Consider the following 24,850-nt stretch of genomic DNA (forward strand, 5'->3'; position numbering starts at 1 on the left):
GGTGACATCTCACTGTGGGTTTGACTTGCATCTCTCTGTTGATTAACGACGTTGAGCATCTTTTCATGTGCCTGCTGGGCATCAGTATGTCTTCTTTGGAGTTACAGGCTCTTTTAAATTTGGCTGTGCTGTAACTATTCATAAAGAATCTCAAACTGGACTTTGAAAAGTCCTCTCATGGCCAGGAAAGCTATGCCAAGGACTTGCCATCAGATTCTGCCAGCAACGCCTAGAGACTTAGGTGGATTCCTCCCTTCGCAAGGTCCAAACATCTTGAGGTTCCTGCACCTGCCAGGAAGTGGCCTTCCTTATTCACCTGGAAAGGCTGCTGGGAACGTAAGAGTTTCCAAATTCTGGAGGGATCAGGTAGAGAGAAAAGATAAATGCTTCGATTCTGTTTACAAAGGTGTAATTTACTACATTTTTATAAGTCATAATAAGCCTAAGGGGAAAGGTTCCCTTACATCTGAAAAACAAAGATTAAAAGCTGGTAATATGTCAGACAAAAAGTCATAAAAATTAAAATCATACTTATCAGTTCATTCAAAGCCATATTGTTTATTTTTGTTCTGTTTAAGTCCAGGTTTTCCATTAGTTTGGGTGACCTTGCCTGATGATTGAGGACGTTAGTGACAGTGATAATTCCAAGAAGTTTGTGAGATGTTTTTGTTAAGACTCATGTGATTTGCCCAGTGAAGTGGGTGCCTTGATTATTGGAGATTGTGGAAGGTAAATCTCAAGTGGAAAACACACTTTTTAACCATTTCTTTGTCACCATGAGGGCATAAGCCTTGCAGCAAGGGAAGGCTTTGATCCATCCCATAAAAAATGTGGTTTGCCAGGGAGATGGGAAGAACCAAGTGGCCTTCTCGGGTTTCCCACAGCCCTGACTGTTCATTTAATTTACAGCCATTGTTTACCCATCTTAATTTTTCCCACAGCCCTGGCTGTTCATTTAATTTACAGCCATTGTTTACCCATCTTAATTTCTCTGATTCAGAAGCAGACTGTTGCCATGTTACTAGGACATCAGGATGGGAAAATCTGACGCCGAGGGATTAATTTTGTAGAAGCACAATGGACTTTATCTACATGTGCCATAAACTTTACAGATTCTGTTGTTCCCTTTGCAGGAAAGGGCATTTCCCTAATACTCGGGCTCAGCCTCTAGTGTGAGGCTCAGTTTTGATGTCAGCTAACACTTTATGTCAGGACATATAAGACTTCCAGGAATTTCATAGAATTTCTGGAACACATAATATATATTTATATAGACATAACATAAAGAAGGCTTAATGTTATCTTTTATTTGATAACACTTCCCATGTAACTTAATGTACCAGATAAGCCTAATTAGTTTAATATCTCTCTCAAATGCTTCACTTCCTTTTCCTGTAACAAAATGTATTTCCATTTTTCATACTTTCTTTTTTTACTGAAAACATACATCTTATTTTTTTCCTTCTTACTTTCATTGTCTGCTGAAATGTTTCCCTTTTTAAAGTCTCTTTAATTACATATATACTATAATTTTTAACCCTTAAAAAAACCTGAATCTCTAGCACAAACAGAGAGGCAGCTCTGAACTGTCTGTCATACCAGCATTTCCTGATTGGCAAACTCATGAACATATTCTATAACCTCTAGAAACATACATTTTCTCACAGCATTATTTCCACCCTCATTGTGGTACAAGACATGTCACCAGTAAACCCAAACATCTTTAGTTTTTCTCTAATAAGAAGACAAAGTAGGTAAACTTAGACTTGCTTAGCAATTAAGGTCTTAGTATTTTTACCTTAATTGGAAATGATCTAGATATTCAATGAGTTCCCATCACTTAACTTAATTTAGCAAACGTAAAGTTTCAAGATACCAAAATGTGGAGAAGCTGTTTTTAAGTAGACATACCATAAAGCATAACTATTCTTTTTTGTTCAATTAAAAAATTGACGTAGAGTTGATTTGCAGTGTTGTGCCGTTCTCTGCTGTACAACAGAGCGACTCAGTTATACGCATGTAGACAGTCTTTTTAAAATATTCTTTTCTATTATGGCTAATGACAGGGTACTGAATATAGTTCCCTGTGCTCTGCAGTCGGACCTTGTTGTTTATCCATCCTGTATATAGTATATAATCTGCTAGTCCCAAATTCCCAATCCCTCCCTCCCTCACCCCCTCCCCCTTGGCAACCACAAGTCTGTCCTCTATGTCTGTGAGTGTTTCTGTTTTATAGATAAGTTCATTTGTGTCATATTTTAGATTCCACATATAAGTGATATCGTAGGGTATTCGTCTTTCTCTCTCTGACTTACTTCGCTTAGTATGATCATCTCTAGGTCCATCCATGTTGCTGCAAGTGGTATTATTTCACTCTTTTTTATGGCTGAGTAGTATTCCATTGTATATAAAAACATAATTATTCTTGAAGAGTTTACCTAAAAACATTTATCCCATTGTCTCTATTTCATTACTTATGAAAATATCATCATACCGAGTTAGATTTCTTGTTGACAAATTCTGTAACTGAGATAAAAAAGATGTGTACCATTGGCTTGTAGTAAGCCTGGATACAATAAAAGTATTATACTTAATGTTGATGGCTCTAAAGACATGTCTGTGTTAATCAAACCAACGATTTAAACTTATTTTTATTTATTAAAGCTTAATCCTAGATCACGATTCCTTTTTTAAAAATTAGGTTAGCTTTTTGCTGTATTTAAAAATAGTTGATTTGTAAGCACTTACATGTAAGTCAACTAAATAGAGCTCTTTTACAAATTAATTTTGATAATATTATCCACAGGGAGAGACAGATCATATTTATAAATACACAAAGATGTACCTACATCCAGATAGACACAGACAGAGATCTCATAGTTTTCCTGCTTGAGTTTTAAAAGTTTCCCCTTCATTTTTTTCAGTTTTCGTTTCTACTAATTGAGCCCAGGCTGTTGTCTCAGGCAACGCGTGTTGTGCTTGCGTTTCAAGGACGTGATAAGTGTCATGACATCAAGCGTTCTCCTAGGAGTACTTTTGTTCTCTCAGGGTCTGAATTTTGAAAAGATGTTTTACCAAGCTAGCTTTCTTTACCTGAATGTGCAAAGAATCAGCTTTGGAATGTCAAAAGAGTCCCGCCCAGGCCATTTTAGGGCCAGAGACATACTTGCAAGTACTGGATCCATGCCAGTTATAGGAGCCAGCCGGGGCTCCAGTGGGTCGCTGCCCATCTGGGAGCCGATAGGCTTTAGAAGCACAATTTCTCACTTTTAAAAATATTTATTTACTTATTTTTGGCTGCGTTGGGTCTCCGTCGCTGCGTGTGGGATTTCTCTAGTTGCGGCGAGTGGGGGCTACTCTTCCTGGCGGTGCGCGGGCTTCTCATCACGGTGGTTTCTCTTGTTACGGGGCACGGGTTCTAGAGCGCAGGCTTCAGTAGTTGTGGCGTGCAGGCTCAGTAGTTGTGGCACACGGGCTTAGTTGCTCCGTGGCATGTGGGATCTTCCCAGACCAGGGCTTGAACCAGTGTCCCCTGCATTGGCAGGTGGATTTTTAACCGCTACGCCACCGGGGAAGTTCCTCCCACTTTTTAAAAGTTTCATTTTACTATAAAGTACAAATCTTTCTCATTTTAAGCCACATTTTAAAAATGGTCAGCCAGCCCCGTTCACTTCAGAGTCCCTCCTAGGCCTTTCCTGACTAGAAATGCCCCCCCTAGGTTCCTTTGACCTAGGAAGTGTACTGGTACCCCCTTAAGACTCCACGTCTTAAGATAACAGCTAAAATAAAAGTCGTGGACAATCAACTAGTACAAGGAGATCCGGATGTGAGGAAGAGCTCACCGGAGCATCTGGGGGTGCTGGGAAGCTGGGGAGGGGGCTGGGGGGCGGCGTTCGAGGAGCCTGGGCTTGGTCCCGAGCACCGGTCCAAAGTAGATTCCAGGTGACCTCCGGTGGGTTCTTCTAATATCCTGCCAACTACACCAAGCAATGAGGACAGAAATAATCAGTAAACAATCTATATAATAGGGATAGAGAAGCGTTTTACTTGAGCCAAACCGAGGACTATAGCCTGGAAGCCCGTGTCCCAGATGTCTCTGAGAAACTGCTCCAGAGAAGCAGGGTTTTCAGCACAGGTTTATATCTTGTCAGAACAAAGACCGTCAAGCAAGTCAGGGAGACATTCCTTCAAGGTTTCAGGAAAAAACAAAAAACAAGAGATCGGCACATACACAGCGGGTCAGCACAGTCTTGGCCCCTGGGAAGGGAGTCTTATCTAAGGGGCACCAGCACTGACCTCCCAGGAAGAGAGGCATTTTTCATCTTTTATTTTAACATGTGCACCCTTTTCTCTAATGATTAAAACAGATGATAATGTATGTCTGATAGGTCACAAACAGTCTGTTTTATTTAGCATAAAATTCCAGTTAAATCAGAATGAGTTCCCCACGTTTCTTCCGTTATTTCCCAAGCTAAAAGGGTACCATGAAAACAGAGAAAACTGGTGGGTCCCACCTTAACCTGGTGATCAATCCTAGTATCGCCAACAGAGAGACAAATAGGCACTAGGCACCTGGCAGTGAGTAGCACTGAGGACCCAGCACCACTGAAGCCATATTCTGACCCAAAAGTTCAACCTGGGTCTAATCGTCAAGAAACTGTCCAACAAATCTGATTGTGGGAACTTCTTCCAGACAACTGGCCTAGAATCCTTTTTTTTTTTTTTTAAGTCTTTATTGAATTTGTTACAATATCGCTTCTGTTGTATGTTTTGGTTTTTTGGCCACAAGGCATGTGAGATCTTAGCTCCTTGACCAGGGATTGAACCCATACCCACTGCAATGGAAGGTGAAGTCTTAACCACTGGACCGCCAGGGAAGTTCCTAGCCTAGACTCTTCAAAGCCGTTGCTGACCCTGAAAGCCAAAAAAAAGAAAACAAGTGGTGCCTGTACCAGATGAAGAGAGATAAAGGGGCAGGACACCTAAGTAGGATGTGTTGCTTGGATTGTGTACCGGACACTCAGAGGCCCTGTAGCCGTGGTGTGATCCTGCAGCGTGGTCCAGGACGGACACTTGTTCTCAGAGGCCTCCTGTGCGCGTCTTCTTCGCAAAGCTCTGAGAGGGAGGAATCTGTCTGCGAGGGTGGCTCTGAAGCGTGCTCTTTTTCTCAGGAGAAGGCACACGGGGTCGAGGGCTGGGAGAGCGATTGGGCCACATCTGGGCAGCTTGGAGAGGCCCATCAGTTTCTGCTGAGTGCAGATCCCTGTCGGTAATTACTGAAAATTAGAGCAGCTCTGAACCTCCACCGAGAAGAGGCATGTTGAGGTATATTTGTGTGTGGAATCGACACGGTTAAAACAATGACCTACAGCTACATGCATCCCCTGGCAAAGTTTCCCAGACACAGCGCTGGGAGTGGTGAGAAAGTCGCCAAAGGAAAAGCACAGGTTGATGGGACTTCCACAGCAAGGTTCAATAGATGGAAATAAGTTACACACGCCTGGATGCGAGGAGCACACATCGCAGAGGAATGGTCCCCTCCAGCGGGGGAGGGGTTCTATTGTGAGGGGTCCCCCAGAGCCCTGGGACCCGTCCTCATGCTGTGTTTCTTAAGCCAAGTGGTGGGTGGGTCGATGCAGGTTCTTCCTATTTTTATTTATGTTTCTGGTGTGTCTTAAATAGCTCATGATTGTTAAACGTGGGGGGAAGGAGCTTTGCTGAAAGTCAATCCTTATTTCTGAGAACAAAACAAAAGCTCAATAAACTATAGAAAATTATAACTAAGCACTTCCTTTATCTACCCTGGATGGTGGAACACAGAGGCGTTTGCAGCCCAAGACAGGAACCAAAGAAGGATGCCTGCTTTTACCATTACTGTTCAGCCCTGGTCTATAAACTGAAGACAATACAAAAGATGTTAAACGGAAATAAGATGTACAACTTCTGGAAAGGAGGAGACCAAAATACCACATTCCTAGGAGCCCCAAGAGAGTCAGCGGAAGCACTTTCAGAATGAATGAGAGAATTCAGGAAAGTAGCCAGACGCAAGATACATATTTTAAATCAATATTTTTATTATTTTCGAGCAAAACCACCAGTTAGAAAATAAAGTAGAATTTTTAAAGATTTCATTCTCAAACGAAAGGGGAAAAAAAACACAAAGAACATAAAAATACTTAGCAAAAACCCTCTTCAGAAATGTTCAGGGTCTGTAGGAAGAAAATGACAAACTTTAATGAGAAATATAAACATGAAATTTGAAAAAGAAAGAAAGAAAAAACACATCATGTTCTTGGGTAGGAAGTTTACACACATCAGGTCTTCCCAAATTCATGTAAGGGTTCACCAGGTTTTCAACCAAAATTCTGATAGGATTTATTTGGGGGTGAGGGGTGAGTCAGGGGTGGGGAGGTAGTTGGCAAGATGAATCTAAAATTCATATACAAGAAAAAATAGGCAGGAATAGCCAAGAAAATTTTGAAAATTAAGAGCAGATTTCAAAAGTGAAGGCAACATATCTGACGCATGTGGAGAGCTCCCTGCAGACTAGCAGTCAGGCAGAGCTGCTTTGCCTTTGTCTCCTGAAATCTTCACAGTGGCCCCAGGAGGTAAACACTCTCATCCCTTGCATTTTCCAGAAGAGCAAACTGAAGTTCAGAGAGGGTTAAGCAGAGTCCCAAGGTCACACAGCTACTAAGAAGTGGACCCACATATAGACAATAAATCATAACCCCACATCGTCCACTTTTATAGGTTGTACAAATTATTTCAATTCTACAATGTTTATCATCCTGATACCATGAAAACGTAAGGATCTGGGATTAACTCCGTCAAAGGTGGCGGGGTATTTAATCAGGAGGTTGAGAAAATCAGACATGTATAGGGGAGGAGAAAAAGGCAATGAGATTTTCACTCAAAGCAAATACCAAACTACATGCCAGGAGAGTTAGAGAGGTCAGTATGCAAAAAAAAAAAAAAAAAAAAAAAATGTTTACAATAAAACTAGAGAGAAATGTACGTGTGCATTTACCTGCCTTCATGCTAGGGAACAGTTTTCTAAGCTTACAAACAATTAAAGTGTCATGGAAGAAAAGGAAAGGCTCAGTAAACTTCATTACTTAAAATGTTTAAGTTTCTATGTACCAGAAAATGTTCATCAAAATTAAAAGGCAGACATTTGCTCTGGCCAAGATGCAGAAACAGGGACCAGATTTATCCTCCTGCCTGAAACAACCCCCAAAACAAAACAACAACCACCACCATAAAAGTACATGAAACAACATATTTTTCGAGACAGTAGACATCAGGCCGTGAACAGCAGCGGTCCCTAGGAGACGAGAAACATCAGCTTGAGGCTTATAATTGCTCAGCTTGCTTTCTCGAGAGAGGAAGGAGGAATTGAGGGGGAGCCAGACAGAATCCCTGAGCTGATGAGAAAGAGCTGAGGGTCTAGGGAGAGCAAGGCAACAAAAGTTCATAGGACAGATTATCAGAAAGCAAAGCATGCACAGGGAGGGAGCCCTGGAGCCCTGCAGAGGGGACCACTCACGTATTCAGTCAAGTAAAGATAAGCACATGCCTGGGAGGAAATTATTCAAGGCTCAGAAAAGAAGCCCTGGGAGGACTGGAGGGACCAATGCGCACTGCTCATGCAGGGCTAGGAATAGGGTCTGTTCCCACCAAGCAGACTAGGAAAATGGACACGTCCCAGGGTCTCGGGTACTCAGAAAGGTCCTGCCTCAGTCCTGGGAACAGTTCACCCTGAATGGGGCACGGTGCCAGACGCCCTGTTACAAATCAGAAAAACAAGACCAGAAAGGATCAAACCATGACCAGGTAACTTCACTGCACCCCAGAACAAAGCTCCAGAATATTTGTAGAAATACAAAAATAGCCTCTGTACCAACGAAGGGAAAAGCTCCTCACAATGTCTGGCGTCTGATCAAAAATTATCAAACAGGCAAAGAAGCAGGAAACAGTGAGCCATAAGGAGGAGAAAAATCAATCAATCAAAGCCAACCCTGCAAAGTTAACACTGTAAACTAAAACCCCTAAGGAACCCACCACAAAGTAACAGCCCAGAGTTATAGCTAAAGAGCCACAAAGAAGATAAAGTGGAAAACATGAAACTCTTGACTGTGCAGAAGAAGACAGGAGAAGAGGAAAGATGGAGAAAGAAAAGACGGGACAGATAGAACGTGCGTGAGAGATGATGCACTCACACCTGTGGGTGAGCACGTTAAGTGTAAGTGGTCTAAACACCCCGATAAGAGGCAGATATGGTCAGACTGGGTTAAAAGGGCAGAGCCCTCCCAGGTACTGCCTACAAGAAACACACTTTAAGTATAAAGACACACACAGGTTAAAAGGAATTACAGACCTTTGAAATATACATAAAGCCAAACATGATATAACTGAAAGGAGAAATAGACAAACCCACAATTACAGTCAGAGATTTCAGTATCCCTCTCTCAACCATCAGACAAGTAGGCAGAAAATCAGCAAGAAGGTGGGCAACTTGGGCATTACTGCCAACCAACTTGACTGACATTTGTAGAACAAGCCACTCAAATACACGTTCTTTCCAAGTGCACATGGAACATTTACCAATACAGACCATGTTCTGGGCCATAAAACAAGACTTAATAAGTTGAGAAGGATTCAAGTTACATAAATTATATTCTTTGACCATAATGGAATTAACTTTTAAATCAATAACACAAAAGTCCTTGGGAAATTCTCAAATATTTGGAATTTAAATAACACACTTCCAAATAACCCTTGAGTCAAGGAAAAATCAAAAAGGAAATTAGGAAGCATTCTCAACAGAATGAAAATAAAAACACAACACATGGGAACTTATGCAAAACTGCTACAGCAGGACTCAGGGCGAAATTTCTACCATGAAATGCCTGTATTGGACAACAAGAAAGCTCTCAAATCAATGACCTCAGCTCCCATCCTAAGAAAAACAGAAAAAGAAATGCAAATTAAACCTGAAGTAAGCATGAGAGAGGAAACAATAAAGATCAAGTAGAAGTTGATGAAATAGAAAACAGAAGAACAATAGAAAAAAACAGGAAAATCAAACCAAAACTTTGTTCTTTGAGAATGTCGATAAAAACGGATAACCCATGAACAAATCTGACCAGGAAAGGAGACAGATAAAGAGATAGAACTGAAATGACCAATGTCAGGAATGAGGGAGGTGACATCACTACAGATTGTACAGCTATTAAAGGAGTAATAAAGGAATATTATGAACAACTCTATGACAATAAATTTGACAGGTTAGACGAAGGTGTCTTTAAAAACGCAAAATACCAAAGCCCACTCAAAGAAAAATAGATAACCCTTTATCTATTAAAGAACTGAAAGTGTAGTTGAAAACCTTCTCACAAAGAAAACTCCAGGCCCAGACGGCTTCACTGGTGGATTTCACCAAACAGTTAAAGAAAAAATAATAACGATTATACACAAATTCTATTAAAAAATTGACTTGTTCTATGAGGTCAGCATTACCTTGATACCCAAACCAAAGATAATATAAGAAAAGAAAACCACAGACCACTATTCCTCATAAACATAGGCACAAAAATCCTACACAAAATTTTGCAGATAGAACTCAACAATGTGTAATATGGATAACACATCACGACCAAGTGTGTTTTATCCTGGGAAGGTAGGGTTGGTACCACATTTAAAAATTAATCAGAGTAATTCACCACATCAACAAACCCAAAAGGAAGAGCTATATAATCACCTCCATGGTGCAGAAAAAGCATTTGACAAAATTCAACACTCATTCCTGATTAAAAAACAAAGCCCAAACTCTCAGCAAACTTAGCAGTAGAGGGAAACTTCGCCAGCCAACAAGGGGCATCTAAGACTGAATGTTTTCTCACTTAAATCAGGAACAAGACAAGAATGTCTGCTCTGACCACTTCCATCCAACATTGCACTGGAGGTTCTTGCAATCTGGCAGGAAAATGTCATACAGATTGAAGAGAAGGAAGGAAAACTCCTTTGTTCATAGACAACCTGGTCATCCAGAGGTGCAGGGGCAATTCAGTGCATAGGTGATAGCATTTCCAATAAATCACGCTGGAACAAATCGGATATCCACAAGCAGAAAAGAGAGAGAGAGAGAAGGAGAGGAGGAACTTGGATTTATATCTCCTACTACATCCAAAAATTAACTCAAAGTGGATCATAGAACTAAATGTAAAACTAGCACTATTAAAAACATAAGGGAAAATCTCTGTGAATTCAGACAAAGCAAAGATTTCCTACATTCAACATGGAAAGCATGGTCCTTAAAAAAACAAACTGGTGAGTTGAAATTCATCAGAATATTTAAAAAATTGCTCTTCCAAAGACAGTGTACAGAGAAGGAAAAGATAAGCCACTGAGAGGGAGAAAAGTTTAGCAAAGCATATATTTCATAAAGGGCTGATCCAGAATATATAAAGAACTCTAAAACTCAACAATAAACCCAGTTTTTGAAAATGGGTAAAAGATTCTTCACTTTGCTAAACAGACACTTCACTAAACAAGATAAATGGATGGCAAATCAGCACGTGAAAAGATGCACGACACCATTAGCTATTGGGGAAACGCAAAATAAAATTGCAGGACAGCACTCTATAAGAATAGCTCAAATGAAAAAGACTAACCATCCCAAATGGCCATAATGTGGAGAAGCCCCACATCTCTGTTGGAAATGTAAAGTGATACAGTTTGGCAGTATCTTTTTTCTTTAAAATTTAAGCATAGATGTGACCTCATAATCCTACTTCTAGGCATTTCCCCACGAGAAAAGGAAATGTTTGTCCTCACAAAGACTTTCACATGAATGTAAAAAGCAGCTTTATTTTTAATTGACAAAAACTGGAAACAACCCAAATGTCCATCCACAGATGAATGGATAAACAAATTTTTGTGTATCCATACTACGGCAATCAGAAGGAATGTTCCACTGATACACAGAAAGGCATGGATGAATCTCAAAATAGTTATGTTGAGAGAAAGAGTCAGACAAAAAAGAGTACATGTTATATGCTTCCATTCATAGAAAACTGTAGAAAATGCAAACTAACCAATTCATTGGTTGCTTGAGAACTGGGGGGGTGGGGGGTGGGGGGTGGGTATGGCATGAAGGATGGGAGGAGGGATCGCAGGGGCCAGAGGACGCTTTTAGGGATGATGGATGTGCTCGCCATCTTGATGGTGGTGATAGTTTCATGGGTGTCTCCACAGGTCAGAACTTGTCATATTGTGTGCTTAGTGTCTTGTGTGTCAAGAATCCATCAATAGAGCTGTTTTTAAAAAATTAAAAGGCAAATGACAAAAGTGGGAAAATATTTTGAGTCAAATATGACAGACAAGGGGGTAACATACTTAATGCATAAGGAAAACATGAACACCCCAATTAGTTTGCTAGGCGACCATAACAAAGGCCCACAGCCGGGGCAGCTTAAGCAGCAGACATTCACTGTCCCCTGTCCTGGAGGCTGGAATCCCAGATCCAGGTGTGGGGAGGGCTGCGTCCTCCTGAGGCCTCTCTCCTCGGCGCGTAGATGGCCGTCTTCTCCTTGTGTCCTCACGGGGTCGTCCCCCCATGTGTGTCTGTGTCCTGATCTCCTCTTCTCATAAGGACACCAGTCCTGTGGGATTAGGACCCACCCTAGTGACCTCATTTTACCTTAATCACCTCTTTAAAGGCTCAGCTCCAGACACAGCCACATTCTGAGGTGTTGGGGGTTAAGACTTCCACATATGAACGTTCGGAGGGACACAAGGCAGCCCATAACACAGCCTTACAGAAAAAAAATGAGCAAAAGGCATAGAAAAGTTACAGAATCAGAAATGCAAATGACTGACAAATACATCAAAACGGCGTGAAACTAAAGTATCAATGAAAACAAATGAGACGCCGTCTCCCCCCTCCCCACTTCTCCCTGCTCCAGTTTGCAAAGGTCCCCCCCAGTGCTGAGGACCCTTGGTTATTGTGTGCCAGACCCCAGCTAGAGGTGGGTCTCATGAAGATGCCGAGAACCCCTGGGGAAAGACCCGCAGGGCTCAGGGGACGTCCTCCAGACAGGCCACGGTGGTGGGGGGCACCCCACAGAGCTCGTTCTGAACATGGACGGCAAACACCTGACGGAAAGGAATTCAAGTTCTAAGGCAGGACAAGAGAAATGTCAACATGAAGTTTTCTCTCTGCCCTTTGGCCTCTCCCCTCCCCTCTGGTGGGCATGATGCATCTGCATTAGGCATTAACCAGACCTCCCCAAGGAAAGAAATACCTGCTCAACGGTAAAAACCTATTTTTCTTCTTTTGACGTCAGCCATGTAACTCTTTAGAAGATAACATTCCTTTCTCAGCCCTGCAAGAGGTCACGATGACCCACCACTGGCCTCGTGCGTGCAGACATCTTTGGTGGACTTTATGAGACACAGCAATATATCATTTCCCTTAAAGATAGCAACTGGTACAGAACAGACTGGCCAGATGACCGGGGGAGATACCGGGCCACACCTAACAGAAGTTCTTAGCTTAAATGCTTGCTCGTGACCTTACTAACGTCCTTAGCTATATGACGTGCATCCCGCCTATTTTACAAGACGATTGTTTCTTGCACTCCCACATGTGTGATCGACCCTCAGATAACATTAATGATGATTAGGAGACGTGAAATGATTGATCTAATATACAGTTCTATAAGATCAGTGATTGTAATAGTGTAACTCTAGATGTAGGAAGAAGTACAGACAGGGACCCGTTTCCTGGGACCATAACAGACTAGTAGGACAGGGGTCCAGAGGCTTTGGGTGACTGCTAATAGGGCCTAGTCCAGTAACAGCACCTTGCGTGACCCGTCACGGAAATCCTCGTCTGACTCGGGAATGAGCACTCCTAGCGCCATGGAACAAACTGGTCACGCAATGCCTCCCGAAGCTTGGTTGAAATGAAGACGGAAAGGGAGGGATTGTAAAGTAAAGAATGTTGCCCACCATCCAGTTCTACAAGAATGAAGTCATCAGCCACCACAGTCGCTGACCTACAACACACCCTAAAAGAAGTCCAGGACAAAGGGCAGGATGAGGCACTCTGGGAAAACTGGCACAACTGTGGCCCTCAGATCGTTTTTCAGGAGAAAATGTTATGAACCCAGTTTCCTGCATCTTCCCATTCTTAGAAAAGCACTAAAACCGTTAAAAACATCTTCCACAAGACGTGTGCTCGACTGCACGTACCCCGTTATCAGGATCACGTATTTGCTGGTCTGCCCCCTTCCCTCTTTGGAATTGTCCTCGGAGCTTTCTGAAACGCTTGGAGTCTCCCCGGTTACAAAAACAGGCTGTAATGCCGAGATTTATAAGTAATATATGTCTGGTCTTTGCCCCCGCTCCCTGGCTGCCAGCTTCCTCCCAAGACCCTTGGAATTTCCTGAGCATCATTTATTATAATATTTGGAGTTTTGTCCTCGGTTCCTTAAACCGCTGAGAGCCATGAAGGTGAAATGGGTGTCTCGTTATTCATACTCACAGCAAGTCCCTTTGCAGCGCTACTGGGTTTCTGTTCATGAGGAAGTTTTGGGAAAAGACCCGAGGAAGGGGGCTGATGTCAGGAGAGCCAACCCTGAGCAGGGGAGTAGAGACGGGCTGGAGGTGGAATCCACAATCAGCGGCCAATGATTTAATCAATTGTTTTCTATAGTGAAGCCTCCGCAGACCCAGGAAGATGGGGTTTGGGCCGCTCCTGGGCCTGTGAACCCGGGGAGATCTGGGGGAGATCCCAGCCCCCTCCCCACACCTCGCCCTCTGCATCCCTCCCATCTGGCTGGGGGCCTTTGCACAAGCTGTCTGCGTGCCCTGGAAATGCTGTCTCCTCTGTGGGGCCTCTCTGACAGCCTCGTTTAAGCCCCCTCCAACCTCTGTTACCCTTCCCCACCCCACGTTTACAAGGGAGTCCAGTGCATCTCACGCTTTTATTTTATTCAGGTGCCCCCATCCTCAGCTGCAGCCCCAAGGCCCTTCCAAGCTCATCTTGTCCCTCCCTTGGAGCACTACAGGGATGCCGACTGCTCTCTGAAAGAAGCCCCAGCTCCCCAGTCTCACTTGCAAAGCGCAGCGGGGAAGCTGTCCTCCCAGGAAGGTTCCTGCTCACCACCACCGCCCCCCTCACCTGCCCATGGGGGGTCCTCCTCCCCTGGGCCACTTCTGGGCCTCTCCAGCACCAACGCGTGGTGGGGCCCCAGGTAGGGATGTCAGATCTAGCAAATGAAAATGTATGTTAAAAAAATAAAAGAATTAGGGGCTTCCCTGGTGGCTCAGTGGTTGAGAGTCCGCCTGCCGATGCAGGGGACACGGGTTCGTGCCCTGGTCCGGGAAGATCCCACATGCCGCGGAGCGGCTGGGCCCGTGAGCCATGGCCGCTGGGCCTGCGCTTCCGGAGCCTGTGCTCCGCAACGGGAGAGACCACGGCAGTGAGAGGCCCGCGTACCGCAAAAATAAAAAATAATAAAAATTAAAAAAAAATAAAATAAACGAATTATATCCCTACATGCCTGTTAGGCCCACATCCAAAACACTGACACCAACAAATGCTGGCGAGAATGTGGAGCAACAGAATCCACACTGCTGCTGGTGGGGACGCAAAACGGCTCAGCCACTCTGCAAGACAAGCTTGGTGGATTCTTACAAAACTACACACACTCTGACCGTAAGATCCAGGCATCACGCTCCTTGGTACTTACCCAAAGGAGCTGGAACCTTACGTCCACGTAAAAACCTGCACCTGGAGGTTTACAGCAGCTGATTCATAATTGCCAAAATGTGGAAGCAACCAAGATGCCCGTCGGTGGGTGAGCGGATACGTTTCTGCGGTACCTCAGACAGTGGAATATTATTCAGTGCTAAAGAGAAAGGAGCTATCATGCCATGAAAAGACACAGAGGAAAACATAAGTGCAGATGACCAAGAGAAAGAAGCCAGTCTGAAAGGCCACATACTGCATGATCCTAACCACAGGACATTCTGGAAAAGGCAAAACCGTGGAGACAGTCAAATGGCCTATGGTTGCCAGGGGCTGGGAGGAGGGGCGAGAAGGAGCACAGGCGGGTTTCAGGCAGTGCAGCCACCCTGCAGGACATACTGTCATGGTGGGCACAGGTCATTACACATCCGTCACAACCTGCAGAACGTGCAACACCAAGAGCGAACCTTAATGTGAGCTAAGGCCTTCAGCTAATATTAATGTATAGGCATCGGTCCATCAGTTGTAACAACTGTATCACATGAGTGCAAGGGTTAATGATACGGGAGAATGGGGGGCAGGAGAGACAGAGCATAGGGAATCCTTCGTACCTTCTCAGCAATTTTTCTGTACGCCGAAAATCATTCTTAAAAGAGTCTATTAAAAAACAAATAACAAAAAATGTTGTCTATCTGAGCTTCAGATTTAACTGGGCCTCCTCTCCTTTACTTGACAAACTTAGCCACGTGAAGCCATGAAAAGCAGTGAGGGGAGAGAGGTGATGACACAGGGGAAGAGGAGGAGAGAAGGGCCACACGTGGCTCCCCAGGCTGGGGGGGTGAGACCCACCTTACACTCACAGGTCCCAGGCCTTGAGGGGAGGAACCCAGTTGGCAGGTAATCAGAAAAGCACGGGCTGAGTGCTGGGGGCCGGCACCATTGAGACCCCATCCCTGCCCCATCCTCCTCGAGGACCTCAGCTCTCTCAGTCCCACTGATCAGAGCAACGCCCACTGAAATCCAGCGCTGCGCCTCACGCGGGCCCCTCCCATCAGGCCCGCACGGCTCTGAGCTCCGGTCCCGGCCACACCTCTGAGCAGCACCATGACCTTTGGGCTGGAATATGGCTGCTGCATTAAAGCTTTACAGAAAGAAGAAGAAAGCCTCCTGGCCTCCAAGTCCGGGGACCCCCATTTGCCAGCTCCAGCCATCTCCCCACCTCCTTGGGCCCTGCCAAGGTCACCTGTCAGCCTCACGGGGCCCTGGCACAGCAGGCCCTGCAGCTCAGGCCCCCTCCAGCATGGTGTGTCCCCCTGCAAACGAGCCTGGACCCCCTCCATCCCACAAGGGCCGGACATTTCTCTGCCCTCCCCTGGTCCTCCCCAGCAGGCCGTCGTCCCCCCCCAGTCACAGCTGACCCCGCCCCAGCTCCCGCTCCCCAATGTCAGTTTCTTCATCCTAGACGAATCCACTTAAGGTCTCCACCACCAAACACTCCAGTAAGGAGGGCGCTCCAGCCCCCTGCCCAGCACCCAGCGCCTCACAGGAGCGTGATGCCTGGCCCTCCTCAGGGTCTTTCTGCTCATGCCTCCTTGCCGCTCCATCCCCACCCTGGAGGCCTAGACCTTCCCCTGCTTCCTGGGGTTCCTTCTCTCCCTGCAGGCTGTGGAATGCCCTCCCTGCCCTGAAGAGCACTTAGGGTGGGGTGCTGTGGGGTGCACAGGGGAACCAGACAGTCTGGTTGGGGGAGGCTAGAAGCAGGGAGCAGAGGGGACCGGGGAAGAGCAGGGCCTGGGGACCGGCACCGGCAGGAGGGGGGCTGCGGCCCTCGCCTCCCCACAGGTCTGCCTGCTGTGTGTGTGTCTGCGGGGGTGGGGGGGGCAGTGGGCCCCGGGTTTGGCCCTATGGAGGGGTCCCCCGTGAGGGCTGTGCTGTGGGGAGGCTGGAAGTGGGGTGCCCAGCAGAGGCCTGAAGCAGCCAGCAGCCTCACGGAGGAGGCGTGGCTGGGGCACCTGGTTGGGGGGGTCTCAGGGGACGGGGAGAGGGGCCCAGGGCAGGGCCCAGCTGGGCCGGCCAGAAGGACTGGGATGGGGGCCAGGGAGGGAGGGAGGAGACCACCTCCGCCAGGTGGAGAGAGGGCCCTCCGACACACCCACCCCTCCCCAACTCCCCCAGCCTCCCACCTTGGCCAGCAGCTGGAAGGGTGGAAGGCTCTGGGCGGCATGACCTGCAGTTATCCTGGGCACGGGCGGGTGCGTGGGGGCCATGCGTGGTGGTCCACTGGTGTGCTGGGCCCAGGGTGGAGGGGGGATATGTGGGACTGGGGTGTGCTGCCGGGCATGAGCGGGGCGTGAGGGGTGGGGAGTGGATACTGGGTGTGCGGAGCTTCGGGAGTCAGGTGAGGCTCAGGTGAGCGGGTCGGTGGGGCTGGTGGGGGGGCCGCCAGGTGCGCCCCAGGTGCGTGGGCTGCGCGCGTCCTCCCGGGCGCCAGGAGGCGCTGCGGCGGCGTGGGTCCGGGCCGGGCGCGCCCCTCCTTCCGCCCGCGGCCCCGGAAGCCGGCGATGGCGCGGAATGTGCTGTGAGTGGGGGTCCCGGGGTGCGGGGTCGGGGGCGTGGCCGCGCCCGGGACTTTGCTGCGGGGGCCGGGCCGGGCCGCGGGGACGTGACTCAGAGACCCGCGCGGAACGCGCGGCGTCGAGGCGCTCGTGGGGGCGGGGCGGGGCGGGGCGGGGCGGGCTTGGGGCGGGGGTGGTCGTTCCGGAGCCGGAGGGGCCCGGGCCGCCCCTTGGGGGTCGGGCCTGACGCTTGGCGCGGGCGGGTGGGAGAGAAGGTTGGCTGGTCTGGGCTCCGCCGACCTCGGGCTTCGGTCCCCCCCGCCCCCCCGGCCGACTGCTCCCCCACCCCCCGCAGCTCCCCAGGGGACCCAGACTGCGCCCCTTGCAGTGCTCGCCGCTGGTCACCAGGGGGAAGGTGTGAGCCTGGGTAGCCGCCCGCCGGCCTGGACCCCCACGAGGGCAGAGCGAGGCTCGCTCCTGCGCTTCCAGAACCTGCCCCTCCCGCCTCGCCGGCACAGCGGAGGAGGCTGTGCCACAGGGTTCTAATGGGGCAGCTGCCACGTGGGACTGGGTCGCCAGGAGACCCCGGGAGACGTTACCTAGCGCTCAGCCCAGCAGTCGTTCTAATGCGGGTGCCCCGGCCCGTGCCAGGGTGCCCGAGCCCTGCCCCCTCAGAGTGCCACACCCTGGACCTCGGCTCCTGACCCCCTCGCGCTCCCCGGATTTGTGAGGCCCAGAGGCAGCCTGAGATTTGGCTTCACTGAGCCCCCTTCCCTGGTGCTGGGTGCTCCCCAAGATCAGGGGCCACGTGCTGTGCTGCAGAGTGGTCACCAGGGACCCTAGATGGCATCCTCAGCCCCTGCTCCCACCCTCCACCAAGACCCGTCCCCTGGGCTCCCAGTAGACCCCTGGCCCCGCCTTGCAGCCCCTGTGTACCTTGGGCCCCCTCCTCACCCCAGCCCCGAGGCCCAGTTGGCAGTGTGGCCCTTCTGGCCCACCAGACCCCACCGGGGGCCTGGGTCCAGCTGGCAGGGGCAGTTGGGTGGGAGCCGCAGGTGGTAGCTTCCTGCACCTTCTAGATGCCTCTGCTCAGTTGGGGGGTTTTGGGGGTGGGGCAGGCAGGCGGTCAGCTTGTAGCTGGTGATCTGCACACACCATCTCTCCCAGCCACTTATCTTCTGATCTTCACGCTTGTCAAGGATGAGCTGGCGTTCCCAGCACAGGGGGTGTGGAGGTGGCCCCATCCCTTTCCCCGCCGCGGGGGTGGGGCCAGTGCAGAATAAGCTGGTTCTGACCGATCCCACCTCACCTGAGCTGAAGGGAGCTAGAGGGCGTGCCCTGTGTGGGGCCCACTCCTGGAGGGTGACAGCCATGCGGGGGCCGCGTGCCTTTGGGACCGGCACTTTGAACAAACACATGACTCTGAGCCTGTTTACGGGGTGGGGTGGGCATGTCCTCTGGCCTCTGTTCATGAATCATTCACCGGTCCTTTCCAAAGGCTGACCTTGGGGGTCAACAGGCCACACCGCCCCGGGGCCTGGGGACTGGCTGCCCACGCCGGGTGAGCAAAGGGGGTGGCCTGTGGGTGACTGCCCCCTTGGCTCCCCGGCCCCATGGGCGTGATGACCTGTGGACCCTGCTGGGGTGTCCCGGGAGCCTCGTGTTCTGAGCGTTTGACACGACCCCTCTCCCCCTTGCAGGTACCCTCTGTACCAGCTGGGCAACCCCCAGCTCCGGGTCTTCCGCACCAACTTCTTCATCCAGTTGGTGCGGCCCGGCATGGCCCAGCCCGAGGACACCGTGCAGTTCCGGATCCCCATGGAGTAAGCCCCCCCCCCCGACCCCAGAGGAATTCAGGCTGGGGAGCGCCCCGAGGGGCCCACAGCCCTAGAGGTGCCGCCGAACCCCACTCACAAGCAAGGTTCTTCCTGCCGTGAAAATCATGCAGGCGGCTCCACACTGCCCGAGGTCTGGTGTGTGCAGGGCCCGGGGGTGTTGTGCTCCCCGCCGCCCCCTGGGAAGCCTGGCCTGAGACCTGACTTCTCTTCTTGCCTTGGTCCTAGCTGCGCTTTCCAGGAGGCTGGGCTGTGACTCCTGCACCCGCTCACCATGGCTTCCAAAGCCTTCGTCCTCAAATGGGGCCTTCACGGAGGCCCCAGTTGCCGAAGGGACACAGCCTCCCCGTGTCCCATGCTGAAGTCTGAGCGGTTCCGGGGTTGGCTTGAGCTTCCGTGTGAGGCCCATGCAGGGTGAAGAGGCAATGGGACCTAGCCCACCATCCCCTTGACCGTCATTTCTGGGAAGCGCCTGCTGGGAGGGTGCTGCGGGCGGGGCAGCAGCTGCAGAGCGGGCGGCCGGGCGCTGCGGGCAGCTCCTGGCAGCCAGGGGGCACTCGCAGACCGTCCCGTCCCTCCCCTTGAAGCTGGGCCCCCAGGGAGTGTGGCCAGTGGGAGGGAGAAGAGAACTGGGTCCTGGGGGCTGGTCCCCCGTCACCCCCTCACTGCTGCGTCCGGATGCAAGTGTGCTGGGTGGGGACCAGGGGCTGCGTCTCCGGAGTCAGCGGGGCCCGGCCTCAGCCCTGGCCTCCCCCGAGCCCGCTCCCACCCGGGGCCTGCGGTCGGCAGCTCAGCCCGTCGGGCGGGCTGCCTTGTACCTCGGCCCTGTTCAGACTTCCCTTCTTTCTCCTTTGCCCCAGGATGACCAGAGTGGACCTCAGGAATTACCTCGAGCGCATTTACCATGTGCCCGTGGCTGCTGTGCGGACAAGGGTGCAGCACGGTGGGTGCCCAGGGCGGGGGCTGCCCCCTCTGGTGTGGGCTCCTGCCCGCGTCGCTGGCCTGGTCCCCCCTCGCGGCCACTCTGCCACGTGGTCCTTTGCACATGAGGAAACTGAGGGGGGACCGCAGCGGGGAGGTGGCCTCCCAGCGCTAGAACTTGGGTGGCCCGGCCCTGCCGGCTGCTCAGAGCAGGGCCCCACACTCAACCCACCCACCCGCTCCCCCGCCTGCCCCTGGGTCGGTCAGCAAAGCACTGTTTTACTCCCCTGGGCTTTCTCGTTCCTTCCTGTTGACCCCTGCCCCCCAGCCCCCGGTTGCCCAGTTGTAAATATGGCGGCCCTCCGTCGAGGGGAGGCCAGACAGCGAGAGCCTCTGTGCTGACAGGGCAGAAAGCGTTGCTTGAGTTATTTCAGGCACGTTTGGGTTCTCGCCGAGCGGAGGTTGGCGGTGGTGGCGCCTGCCTGTGCGGGCCCGGCCTAGTGGCCCAGGGCGCGCCGCCCGCGGCCTGTAGCCCAAGGTGCCTGCGTGTTTGCCTGTTTCTAGAGTGGGTTCCTGGATTAGTGGGACTGAAAGCTTCATGCTGGGAGTGAAGGTTTTTGTCTTCCCCCGCTTCCGACAGGTTCCAACAGGAGGAGGGATTACAGGAACGTCAGGATAAAGAAACCAGATTACAAGGTGGCGCACGTGCAGCTGGTGAGCGCTCGCCCCGACCGCGGCCTGGAGCGGGGGGTGGGCGTGATCGTGGGGCCCCAGGCTGGCACCCAGTTCTAATCCACATGGAGCCCCGGGAGGAGCTGGGGTTCAAAGCACAGCTCAGAGGTGGGAGGGGATGGGTGTCGGGGAACTTCTCGGGGGCCAGCCCTGGGCGTGCAGTGGGCGGCTGTGGGCCCGCTGGGCTTGAGGGTGGGTTCAGACAGAAACCAGGGCTGGCAAGCATCAAAGCAAGGAAGTAGCTAATGCCATGGGGGTGGAGGTTCCTGCTGGGGCCTCAGTGTCAAGCCAGACCACTTGGGGTGTGCTGGGGTCCTGGCTGACCCCCTCTCCTCTGGACTGGACTGCGGGGTGTGGCACACTCCCCCAGGTTCTCTTCGCTGTGTCCCCTGCCTAGCGAGGGGCTCCGGAAAGAGGGTTCAGCACCCCATCTGAGCCTTTGCTGACCGAAACCCAGAGCTGGCTGGAGGAAGACGCGTTTTCCAAGCCCCTTTCCGGGCTCTTCCTTTCCAGCCTGAGCTGCCCCAAGACGTACTTTCCCAGATATGCTCTTGACTCAGAATGGACAGCCTTGGCCACCCAGCACCAAGGCCCCGTGGGCTGCAGGCAGGATTCCTCTGCCGGGGCAGGTGACCTTGGACCTGCCCACAGAGTCTGTTAACTGCCCTGCGTTTGAAACCCTGGGCGGCGGGGGAGGGGGCGGGGGTCTTCCAGTTTCTTTAGTTTCCTCGTAAACAGCCTGGCTCGGAGCGGGGAGCCCGCGGGCCCCGGGGCCGCTAGATGGCAGCAGCGCTATTATGAAAACACCCTCTGGCCCCAGGGCCTGTTTCGGGCCTTAGGAGGTAGTTTGTTGAAAGACCACGTTAGCATGGCAGCTTTGCTGAAAAACGGTCACAGTTGCTCTAAACAGGGGCCCCCATAATTATTTGGCCTAATATTTGCTGTGCATAAAATCAGCCAGTCCAGGCAGGGAGAGTGGCCGTTGGCCTCATAAAGGCGCCTGTGTCCTCTGTGTTCAGTCGGGCCATCTGTCTTTGTCACGGCACGCCGGTCGACACCCCATATGTCGGCATTCGCCACGAGGCCCTTCAGCGAGAGCTATAGTTACAAGTGGCTTTTGAGTCATCCGAGCCCTTGCGTTTCCCGGGCCCCACCTCGCTCTGGAAGCTGAGCTGCGCGGCCTGGGATCTGGTATCTGCAGCTGCCACCCGGCCTCCTTTCTTCCCCTGTGAAATCAGGGCAGCACAAGTGGGAGCACAGGGCGTCCCCGCCGGGCACGCTTCCCTCCGTTGCAAAATTAAATTTGTAACGGATCCCCCCCACCTCCACCCCGCCCGGCTCCGGCAGATCTGTGCCTGGAAACAGGCCGGGGGGTTGGACACTCGCCCCCTGAAGGGGTCCCCTCTCTGTCCTCCGTCTACGGAGACGTCCTCCCCGTGTGTCCCTTGGGGCCTCGTTTCTGGGCTTCTCATCACCGAGCTGATCGCAGAGCGCACAGAGGTCCATCAGAAAGACAAGTGAAATTTCCGGATTTGTTCAGAGTTGGCTGCTTCGGCAAAGCCGGTCCCCCGTAGTGGGGGTCCCGGGTTTCCTCCCACGAGCTGATAACCGTCTCTTTGGCCCAGAGTCGGGGAGCTAGCGAACCTGGGTCACCCCACAGCGAGGAGCCTCGGCCCCCAGGCTGACGCTGACGCCGGCTGGTGACGGAGCGCCTGCTCCCCCGACCCCGCCTGCCCCTCACCATCCCAGGCCGGCGTCTTCGCTTTTCACTGCGACACTTTCCTCCCCTCCTGCTCTTTTCCGCTGATCAGCTTTGGAAGGATGGAGGGTTTTATTTCTGAAAGTACAAGGTGAATTTCTCCAGGAAGGGAACCCCCGGGAGCCGCAGTCGGCCCCCACACCCGGCGCTTGTCTCGGTGAGAAACGAGGAATTTCTCCCGGCGGCGCCCTCTGTTTTTTCCCAAGCTATTGCGGATTGCCATCTTTGTATTTATATCTTAAAATGTCATTTTGGGTTTCCCCCACCTCAGAAAACTAGCAGAATCACCTCGGTATATTAAACATAAATCCCCCATTCTGGGCAATCAGCCCTGCATGTAAACTATTGCCCTTTGGTATTTTAAAGAAGAAGAAAGAAAGTTTTGCAGTGTGTAAGCGAATCCTCCTGCAGGCTGGCTACCGAGCACTCGGTTGCTGCCTTTCATCACTCGGGCTGCGCTCCGCGCCATGTGAACCTCCCGTTCTCAGGGCCGAGGATGTGGGCTGTTTCAGATCACGCTTGGCCGCCTGCCCGAATCCAGATTTCTTTACAAAACAAGGGTCTCCAAGAACCAAGCGCACTTCACTGATTTTACTTATTAAAATTTTCCAGATCCGGTCCTTCTCTGCCCGTCTGGAGGTGGACGGCGCAGCCCTGGGAGTGTTGGCCCGGGCCGCCCCCCCGCCCCCCATCCTTGGAGCTGCTTTGCGATGTGTAACGCGTGGAGGTGGCCCCGCACCTCACGTTGCTTGGGGTCCCCTCCTCCCTCCAGCCCACTGACGGGCCAGGCTGGTACCCCGGCCACGTGCTGGGGGTCCGGGCTGGGACTTGGCCGGCGCTCACGCGTTCTGAACTTCTAGTGAAAGACGTAAGACCAGTTAATTTGCGAAGCCGGCCTTGATTCATAGCGTGCTCGCATGTACGTTTCTTTGTACGTTACATGCGTTTTATTTGCCAAGCTCTGAGCCGGGAGGAGGGTTCGTCTTTAATGTGGGTAAAGGCCTGTAGGTATTTTGGGTGGAAGACGTTCCAGGGAGGCAGCAGACACTATCTGTGCCTTGTTTCCTCGCCCCTGCCCACAGTATGGCCGGGCGACTCCTGCCGGGAGTGGGTGCTCTGCTGGGCTCCCCCGGATGGGGACACGCTGCCTGAAGAGCTGGCCTCGATGAGGGGCCTTGTCGCAGCAATGGTTTCCACCGTGGAGGGCTGGGGCCCAGCCTGCGTCTGTCCTGCAGGCGACGGGCGGGCGGGTTCCATCTGGCCACGGACCTTCCCACGGGGCTCCTGGCCTGTCCCGCCCGCGCTGCAGGCTGAGCCCGTGTCTCTTCTCCCCAGGCGCACGGACAGACCTTCACGTTCCCAGATCTGTTTCCTGAGAAAAAGAGGGCTGAAGGCAGTTCTGTGACTGAGGACCTGCAGGACCAGGTCCTGGAAGACCAGCGGCGGAGGCAGAGCTGCGACCCCCGGCTCGGGGGCGTCCCTGGCTGGTTCGGCCTGTGACGGGCGGCTGACAGCTCAGCTCAAATAAAAGTGCTGCTTGTGGAGACCGGCCCAGGCCCCCCACCCTGTGCTCTGTGCTCTGGGCCGTGCCCCTAGGCTGAGAGCAGGGGCCCGGCCTCGGGTGTGCCTGCGTGTCTCGTCCTGGTCCCATGGGCCCAAGGCGAGCCAGGCAGGCCTGGAACCCTGTCCAGTTGGGGGGAGACCCACTTCCAGAGCACCCAGGTAGTCATCCTGAGCTGCTCTGGCTAAGAGCTTGCTTTGGGCGGTGTGTGGGGGAGATCAGAGTGAGTGCTGAGGGCAGGAGTCGGGGTGGCCGCTGGGCGAGAGCCCGTCCGGGCTGGGGGTCCAGGGTGGCCCAGTCCAGTGTGGTCTTGAGCAGGGAGGGTGGGGGATCCAGAGAGGGTGGGGTTTAGGGGACTAGTCCAGAGCAAGGCCGCGTCTGGAAAGATTGCCAGCCAAAGGCTTGCGTGTGGGAAACGGAGCGCCGTCAGGGACGACCAGCACCCGGGGACCCGTGGGGTGGGGTAGAGGTGGCGCTGGTCCCGGGGGGTCTGGGAGCCCGGTTCCCTGCATCTCCGGTTCCTGAGATGCACCTACAGCTTGATTTCTCTCTGAATCACGCTCTGCAGCTAAAAGCCTAACCCTGAGCGCCCCCGGGAGCCAGCGCCCCGCGGCCGCCCCTGGGCAGGGGGGCGGTGAGGCCGCCCCGGGCTGGCTGGGCCCGTCTCTGTGTGTCCGCGGGCCTGGAGGTCTGGGGAGCGAGCAAGAAAGCACCGTGGGTGCCTCG

The 24,850-nt window shown here is 51.6% G+C and overlaps 1 protein-coding gene across 1 annotated transcript; it reads left to right on the plus strand.

Annotated features, from left to right (window-relative positions):
- The first annotated feature begins 17,297 nt into the window (after window positions 1–17,297).
- MRPL23 (mitochondrial ribosomal protein L23) lies at window positions 17,298–24,390 on the plus strand. The gene is made up of 5 exons (XM_079930200.1): window positions 17,298–17,339; window positions 19,017–19,139; window positions 20,012–20,094; window positions 20,713–20,786; window positions 23,899–24,390. Exons 1-5 carry the CDS (start codon window positions 17,323–17,325, stop codon window positions 24,061–24,063), a joined length of 462 nt encoding a protein of 153 aa, XP_079786326.1. The 5' UTR covers window positions 17,298–17,322; the 3' UTR covers window positions 24,064–24,390.
- Window positions 24,391–24,850: the final 460 nt, after the last annotated feature.

Source organism: Stenella coeruleoalba, assembly GCF_951394435.1.
Source record: "Stenella coeruleoalba genome assembly, chromosome: 8".
NCBI lineage: Eukaryota > Metazoa > Chordata > Mammalia > Artiodactyla > Delphinidae > Stenella > Stenella coeruleoalba.

Excerpts from the sequence above, each read along its gene's own strand:
- MRPL23 (XM_079930200.1), top strand. Across the intron at positions 20,095-20,712 it reads GCGGACAAGGGTGCAGCACG|GTTCCAACAGGAGGAGGGAT; the intron begins GTGGGTGCCCAG and ends CGCTTCCGACAG. Across the intron at positions 20,787-23,898 it reads AGGTGGCGCACGTGCAGCTG|GCGCACGGACAGACCTTCAC; the intron begins GTGAGCGCTCGC and ends TCTTCTCCCCAG.